The sequence below is a fragment of the Neophocaena asiaeorientalis genome, unplaced genomic scaffold, assembly GCF_003031525.2.
Source record: "Neophocaena asiaeorientalis asiaeorientalis breed wild unplaced genomic scaffold, Neophocaena_asiaeorientalis_V1.1 scaffold45, whole genome shotgun sequence".
Lineage (NCBI taxonomy): Eukaryota > Metazoa > Chordata > Mammalia > Artiodactyla > Phocoenidae > Neophocaena > Neophocaena asiaeorientalis.
In genome coordinates, this window is record NW_020174642.1 from 11,057,449 (window position 1) to 11,065,954 (window position 8,506).

Sequence of the window (8,506 nt, forward strand, 5' to 3'; positions counted from 1 at the left end):
GCTGCCCCCGCCACCCGGCCAGGCTCCCACACGATCGATCGGGTTTCCACCCGCCAGGGCTGAGGGCCCGCCCCATGGAAGTACGGGCTGGAGCTGCTCGGAACACGCCACTCTGGGCGTGACTCATCCCCTGAGCAATTCCTGGCATTTCATTCCAGCCGCACAGATCTCCCCCAGCCTGGGCAGGGCGGCGCTTGTCTGGTTACGTGCAGAAGCGGGAGCTCAGGGGGTAAGGCCGCTCAGAAAAGCCCAAGCCACACGAGCCCTGCCCAGGCCCCGGCGCCAGTGCCATGCGGGCGTCTTACCTCTGCTGGTGCAACACCTCCTCCAGCAGGCTCCTGCCCTCCCGGCCACCAGCCCCGCCGCCGTGCAGGCCCGGGCTCTGTGCGGGCAGCTGGAAGGTGCTCAGGCCGCCCCTCGAGGTCCGGCTGGAGGAGGGCTGGCACACCTGGCGAGCCAGCCCCTTGATCTTGTTCAGCCCCAGAAAGCCTTTGGTCCTCGCGTTCTTCCTCAGCTGCTGCCGAAAGGCTTTCAGCCCTGGGGACAGGCAAGGTGAACAGGTATACGGACCCGTCCACCAGCCCTGGCCTGACGGCCCATCGCTTGCTGGGGCTTCCAGACAGCAGGGGAGGATGCGGGGCCGACTGGCGTGAACGTGGTGGGATGAGGGGACCCGCACGCCTTCCTACAGGGTCGAGGGGCCCTCTCGTCACCCCATCACTTCACGACAGCCCCTCTCCTGGGGCTGGGACATCAGTCTCTTCTGGGGTTTGGTTTGGGACAGCAGTTCCAGCCCTGAAGAAGCCCACGTCTGGGCAGACAGTGGATCCTTCATGGAAGGAGGGCGCGAGCAGTGCAGGGGCCTCGCAAGGGGGCTGGGGCCCCACAAGCCCTGGGAGGTGCCAGGGGACCCCGGCCGCCAAGTATGGGTTGCCTTTGTGGCGGGTGCCTCCCTGACCATCCTCCTCCAAGTCAGGAGCTGATGCCCGCCATCCAAGCATCTCTTGGGCTCTTAGGACCAGCTACTAGAGGCCGTGTGAGCTCGTCCTAGAAGCCAGGGCATCTAGAAGCCGGGCAGCAGCTTCAGCCTGCCCAGGGAGCACAGCTGCTCCACCAGGACCAGCTAGAAGAGGGGTTTGCCACCTGCCGTTAAGGACAAAGTGATGCCCGCCCCCGCCGGGGTGCACACAGGTCTCCCAGGGAAGGCAGAAGTGGGTGCGAAAGGGGAAGTCACCTTGAGTGAGAGAGGTGTCTGACGCCCTCCGGCCCTCCTGGAAGCTGACGGGGAGCAGGGCGGCTCCTCCCAGGGCCCCCTGCGCCTGCAGCACAGGGGTGGCGGACTGGGTCCCCAGGAGTGGCGAGGCCAGTCTGAGCGGGGAGCAGGCGCTCAGCAGCCCCTGAGCCACCAGGTGTCCGCTGAGCCCAGCCAGGCCGTCACCCGCAGAGGTCAGGCAGCTGTCGGAGCTGGTGCCTTCGGAAGGACTGGCCGCGGAGGGTGAGACAATGATACCTGCAGAGCAGCAGGCGCTGCTGAGGCCAGACGCACCCGGGGACGCCCGACGCCCTTCGCAGCAAGTCCAGGTGCTCTGGCCCCGGAGCTTCGCGCCTGCTGCGGCGTCTCCGGGGCCCTCAGATGGCCCGTGGCCCACTGACGGGGCAGACAGCTGTGCCCTCCCCACCCCTAGCCTCAACTCTGGAGGTAGGAAGTCTGCGACAGCCAGATGCCCCCAGAGTCCAGGGAGCCTCGACGGCCAGCACCATGGGGCTGGGGGCGCGGCTACAGCCAACAGGTGGCGCTTGGACCTGGGACACAGAGGGGCCTGGGCCGAGGACCTGCCCTGCTAACCCCTGAGGGCAGCTAAACCCCACGCCGTCCCTGCCACTCGAGGGCCACCGGTGAGGTCTAAGTATGGTCCACGTGGCCTCGGGCGATTCAGGAACAGCAAACCTGAAGACGCTGCCCGTCACAGCCCACCCGCCGGGCATGTCCCTGACCCACGGGGACGCTTACATGGAGGGATGCGCGGGGAGAAGCAGGTGGAGACCTCGGCCAGCGTGTGTCTCCGGCCGCTGCTGCCAGGCGGGGGCCCCCGTGCGACCTGCTCCTCGTCCAGGCCCGGGCCCCGCCTGGCCTCCTCGCTGATGGCCGTGTCCAGCAGGCTGCTGGGGGAGACGGAACGCCACTGGCACACGCCGTGGCAACCGGTGTCCACGGGGAAGAGTGAGGGCTGCGGGGACACACGGAGGCCGGTGACCCCAGCGCTCCGTGAGGCCCGGCCCGGGGCGTCACCAGCACTGGGAACCAGACGGGCCCACCCCGGACACCGCCTGCGAGGCGCTCGCACACCTGCAGTGAGCCGTGGAGGTCACAGTCCAGCTCGGCCTGCAGGACGGACTGCCCCAAGGTCTGGGGCTGCGCGCAGAGCAGGGCAGAGCGGAAAGCGTCACCGGGGGGGCCTTCCTGAGGCACCTGGGGGCCAGCAGATGAGGACAGAGGCCGTGAGGGACAGAGGCAGGGGACGACCGCAAACAACACAGCGTCGCGGAACAGACCGGGCTGGCTTCCTGCTGAGTTAACAGGCGTCGGCCGCCAGCTGCGGGCTCAGGACACGTGCATAGCCCCCTCCAGTGCCTCACCGGCCGAGTGGTGGCACCAGGGGCCGTGAAGGAACAGGGGGTGGTCAGGCGGGGCCTGACCCCCAGCAGAACGGCTGGCACCCCCCACCCTGCTTCACCACACGGGACCCCCTGCCAAGTGCCTAACGGGAGGGGGTAGGTGACCTGGGGGCTCAGCCCGCATGCCCTCCCAGCCATGTCCGAGCAGGGTATTCCTAACTTGGGGACACGGTCCAAGGCAGAAACTCGGGGCTGGGTATCGAAGGCGCCGCCCCTCACCTCAAATCCGCTGAGGTCCGAGCTCCGGGGCCTCTGTTGCCAGGCGTGTCCCGGGCGGGCCGGCGGCTGGGCAAGCCGGAGCTCCTTCAACCGCTCCAGGAGGAGGTAATAAATGGCAGCGAAGTGGTTGTAGCTGCTGTTCTGCAGTGACTGCGGGCAGAGAAGCGGGGTCAGAGCACAGCCGGCGGGGGGGCTCCTGAAGAGCCCGCCCCCACGCCATCGTGGGGTGGCCAAGAACACCCTCTCCCGTGGGCGAGCTGCCCTTCGATCAGCCGCGCGCCCGTTTTAACCCAGCTGGCGAGCGCCTGCTTCCCCCGTTCAGCGGCCCGCCCCGCCCCCGACCAGGAAGGCGCACCCTCCCCATGGCAGGCCAGGCCGGCGGCGCACCTCCACGGTCCTCTGCCGGTCCACGCCCAGCGTCTGCATGATGCCCAGCGCCTGCTCGTCATAGCCGCCCAGGCTGGAGGCGTAGCCGAGCAAGGAGAAGACCGGGCAGGTGGGCTGCCGCAGGGCGGGGTCGGCCCGCATCCACCTGTGCTCCCAGATCTGGCTGATGGTGATGCGCTTGGTGGGGTCCACGGCCAGCATACGGCGGACCAGTGTCTCGCAGTCTGGGGGGCGAGGGAGGCACACTGAGCCCGCGAGGGCCTCCCGCACACGCGTGCCCGGCGCCCACCTGGGCCCCTGCAGGCGACATGGCCCCCCTGCATGTGGCGAGCAGACAAGTGACCGTCCCAAAGAACGCTGAGGCCGGGGGCGGTGGCCTGGGTGTCACAGACCCGCCGCCAAGGAGGGCCACGGGTCGAGGGATCAGGTCCCTGGGGAACGTGGCCCTAACGTCCACCAGACCGAGCACCACCTAGACTCCCCCACCCTGCTGTGACCAAGCATGTGAGGAAGCAGCTGTCCAGCACCTTCCAAAGCGGAAGGGAAAAGCACAGTGTGGGAGGGGTGAGACTCAGGGGTCAGGGCCAGCACCCCGGCATCCCGAGTGCTGTCGCTGGGAAAAGCACAGTGTGGGAGGGGTGAGACTCAGGGGTCGGGGCCAGCACCCCGGCACCCCGAGTGCTGTCGCTGGGCCCCCAGCCGGCTTCGGAGCAGCCGCATAGGCATCGGCTGGCCCTGCAAGTCGGGCACAGAAAAAGCAGCCAGTGGGTTGGGATTCCCTGGCAGGCATCTAGTAAACACCCCACAGTGACACGGGACTGGCTCCCAGGCCCGATGGCAGGCCCAGAAGACGGTCAAGCAGGCATTTCAGGAAATAAGTTCCTCCTCAGCCCCCCAAAGTCTCATCCTGGTTACCCAATAGCTCGGGCAGCAGGCTGGTGACCGCACCCGCCCAGAGGAGGCCGGGCACTCACCTACCTCGAGACATGAAGAAGGGGATGCGGAACCGGCCCTCCAGCACCCGCTGACGCAAGGCCGGCAGGCTAGGCCCGTCGAAGGGAAGAGACCCGCAGACGAGGACGTACAGCACGACGCCCAGGCTCTGAGGAGGACCAGACTTGAGTCAGCGCCTGCGCCCCGGCACCGGTGCCCCCCGAGCACCCGCACCCCTCAGGCACCGCACCAGTGGCTCCTACCCAGATGTCCAGCTGGGGGCCTTCGTACTCCTTCCCCTCGAAGACCTCCGGGGCTGCGTACGGGGGGCTCCCACACCACGTGGACAGAGGCTCTCCTGGCTTATAGAAATTCCCAAACCCGAAATCTGAGAGACAAGGAAACAGGCGATGAAGGTGCAGTGCAAACGGCAGGGCCACAGTTTCAAAGGCTCGCGCAATACGGCATGGGGCCCCTCACCGGCACGCACCTCCCTCCCGCTGGGCGCGCTCCTGGGCCCCTCACCTGCCAGCTTGATGTCCATGTTGCCGTCCAGCAACAGGTTCTCGGTCTTGAGGTCCCGGTGGACGATGTTATGGCTGTGGCAGTATTCCACAGCTGACAGAATCTGCCAGAACTTCTTGCGGGCTTCACTCTCGCTCAGGTGCCCGGTGGAGGTCAAGTAATCTGAGGACGGACAAAAGGAAGCTATAGCCCCAAATCCAAAGGTCCGGCCGCCGCCTAGGGCACAACGAAAGGATTCTGGGGAGACCCAAACACTGGAGGGGCGATCAGGACATTTCTTTCCAACAGGTACTAAGAATCAGCACGGCTTACCAAACATTTCTCCATTTTTTGCGAATTCGGTGACAATGTAAAGCATATCCTTTGTTTCCATAACCTAAAAAAATAAAGACCTAACCTTTAACCACATAAAGGGAACATACCAACGGTATAAATAATCTACTTGAACCCCAGTAAATTTTTAACTTCTCCAGAGTGAGCACGTTCGTTATTTTAAAAAAGGAAAGAAAAGAAAATCTTTCGCAATAAAGAGACAAAGGGGATCCCTATTCAGAAAATTTTTTGGGGGCGGGATAGGGAGAGTGGGAGGCAGGGAGACGCAAGAGGGAAGAGATATGGGAGCATATGTATATGTATAACTGATTCACTTTGTTATAAAGCAGAAACTAACACACCATTGTAAAGCAATTATACTCTAATAAAGATGTAAAAAAAAAAAGGAAAAAGGTTTTTGAAAATCAGAGGTGAGCTCCTCACCAACCTGTCCATCCTGATACACCTCTGCTTCCCCATTGTATTGGAACTCTCCTGTATGGTATTTTTAACTCACTTTGCCTCACCCAAAGTGGAGGCTCTGCGGGCCCCAGCAGTAAAAGAGATGGCCAGAGTTCTGTGAGGCCTTTCTTCTAGAAGCCTAGCAGGCAACAGATTATCCAAGCCAGGGCCGGCACGAGCTGAATAATAGATAACAAATTCCCCGCCCCACTTGCGTTACTGACCTGATACAGTAGGCTGTGAGAGGCCAGCTCTGCCAGGTAAGCTACAAAAGACTCCTCTCCGTACAGCAAACTCCTCGGCGTGTGTGTCAATAGCAAGAGCCAATGTCAAACACACCTTAGAGGTTCATTTACTGATCGAGAATTTTATTTCACGTTGAAAAAAAATTTTAAGATTTTAAAACATAACTAATTACGAAAGGAGGTCAAATTCAAATCTTTGGTACTGAAAGGAGTAAAACAAACTCATGTCTGTGTATTTTAAAATATTTCAGAGGGAGACAGAGGGAATACATCTTTACAGAAAAAGATCTCTTCAGGGTTCAAAATATAGTTATTCCCTTAAAAAGGCACTTTAAAGACAACTGGCTTGAGCCACAAATCTAACAAGAAAAGCCAACACAATGCAGTTTCGCTACGCTTGTAACTACCCTTGCCCTGGACGTGTGTGGTAGAGTGACATGCTGTAAGTTTATCCCTTTCCTCAATTTAAAAAAGAGACGGAGGAAGAATTACGAGTCAACGTGCTTGAAGTTTTAAAAAAAACCTCGAGGAAAGAGCTGAAGCGTCTCACGGGGGTTCTGGGGACCGGGCCAGGGGAAGAAAATTAGACACTAGCGTCAAAACCAGAGCCATAACAATCGCTGCTACCCACTGAACCCTGTCTCCAAAGAGTTAAAGCAGCTCATGGAATGATGAGAAAATTCACCCCCAGAAAAGACCTCTACCGTCTGGCTCACGGGGCTCCTCCCGCACAGGGTCAGTGGAGGACAGGAAGATGAGGAAAGCTCTGGCTCATCCCCCTTGTCAAAGTCAAAGACAGACAGCCTTCAGCCCACTCCTGTGGAAACAGGCTGGGCACATGCTCAGGCACTGACATCAGTGACCATGGAGGAAACATCTTATCTCGGCCTGACTCAAAAATGACAACAGAAACAAAACACGAACTGGAGTGCACGTGACTCGATCCCAGCACTTAACGATGCTGAGTAAACTGTCATTAGAGGAACACCAGCCCCATGACTCCACCTCATCCTTCACCGTAACCCAGGGCAGCAGCCTCCCCGGGGGGTCATTTCAACCTCAGTCCTCTCCCCTGCCACACTGTACAGCTTCGCCTTGCCGAGGGCACACACACATCCCCACACCGTCCCATATTCATCTCGGATCCACAGGGTTTCGTGAGAATCGTCAAAAGGAACAACGCAACTGGGAGTAATATCAAACATTTGCAAAGAACTTATCCTTCTGCAAGTAGACCCGAGTTCATTTTGCAGAAGCACCTGGCTAAGTAAGAGATTCCTTCGCTGTCCTAATTAAATCAGCACTTAGTTTCCAAAGATACAATTTATTAGTTTCAAGGAAGAACACAAAGCAAACCAACAGACGGACAGGGTGAGGCACGTTCTTAAAGCAGATGAGATGGCAAGTTCCTTTTGCTCTCACCGCAGCAAAGGCACCTCATCTCTCCGTTTTTGATGGAAAGGTTGAAACGGGATAGACAAATGCTCACCGCAGCCTTTGCGCAGATAAGTTTACGAAAACTGGTAAGAGCAGCTGGTTTTAAAGATTAATAATTATCTGCAAAGGCAGAAGAGTCTAGTTTCACTCAGATTCGTCCCTTCACACTAAATGGTTGACTTGCGGCAATGCAGAGATCTAGTTGTTTGTTTTCATAGTAAATTTAACAACCGACCTCCACGCATTCAAAACTGGAATGAGTAACACTACCAAACAAAACTTTAATGAGGCAAATCTGAATTATGATCCAAGAGCAAGAAAATAACTGCCCAGCTTACAGAAGTCAATCTGTTCACCTTATACAATCAACCCCCTGACTCCTACAAACACCCAAAAAGGGGGGCAACCTTCAGAGACTTAAGTTGTTGAAAATTAAAAACATGATACACTTTGCCAGAAGTAACAGTGGAAGGCACACTTGAGTCCTCACCTGATAAAGCTTTATGATATGAGGATGCTCCAGAAGCTTCATGATCTGAACTTCACGGTATATCTTTTCCAAATTGCTTGAATCTAATCGTGTCTTGTCGATTATTTTTATTGCAACCTACAAATTTTTAATAGATAAAGGATATTTTGTTTGAAAAAGAAAAAACCCTCTCATTTAAGCTAATTTACACATTTCATTTTCTGTAGGTTAATTTCTAAAACACTTTATGTCCCCAAAGGTCACAAAAAGTTAGGGAGGAAAATAACGGAAGTAACCATTAATATTACTTAAAAAGCCAAAGATCAATAAATGTCCTAAGTCTCTGCAGGCTCACTTTTCAGGGCTCCAGCTGCGCTCCTAGGTTACCTGCTCATTATCCTATTCGCTGTCCCCCAATGTTTGTACAAACCATGCATAATCATCATATAAAGCATTTCTTTCCTTTTCCAAACTAAAAACTGTCAGCGTTTAGACATTAGGACGAAGGACCCCACAAGCAGGGATCCACCAGCTTCCCCTGCTCCGGGGAGGGGGGGTGTCCACCCGCAGAGGGTGCAACCCCGGAGGGTCCACCCCGGGGTCCCGCCGCCCCACGCACCTGCGTTTTGGTAACTCGATGCCGGGCCAGCTTCACCACCGCGAAATTGCCCTTGCCCAGGGTCCGCTCGATGTCGTAAAAGCCCACCCGGAGAGGTTTCTGCTGTCCCTGGCCCGAGCCCGCGGGGGCCGCGCTCAACTCCGACATGATCACCATGGCTCCGGGCCGCACCTGCGGGCGGGGGGCGCGCTCAGCTCGGCGCCGGCCGGCCGTCCCGAGCCC

General features: G+C 58.2%; 1 protein-coding gene across 1 annotated transcript; it reads right to left on the bottom strand.

The window, feature by feature from the left end:
- Positions 1 to 203: 203 nt before the first annotated feature.
- On the bottom strand, positions 204 to 8,454 carry SIK1 (salt inducible kinase 1). The gene is made up of 12 exons (XM_024758407.1): positions 8,285 to 8,454; positions 7,687 to 7,803; positions 5,053 to 5,116; positions 4,741 to 4,902; positions 4,479 to 4,603; positions 4,261 to 4,384; positions 3,283 to 3,506; positions 2,896 to 3,045; positions 2,348 to 2,470; positions 2,012 to 2,228; positions 1,235 to 1,510; positions 204 to 537 (listed from the first exon to the last, which is right to left on the bottom strand). Exons 1-12 carry the CDS (start codon positions 8,438 to 8,440, stop codon positions 302 to 304), a joined length of 1,974 nt encoding a protein of 657 aa, XP_024614175.1. The 5' UTR covers positions 8,441 to 8,454; the 3' UTR covers positions 204 to 301.
- Positions 8,455 to 8,506: the final 52 nt, after the last annotated feature.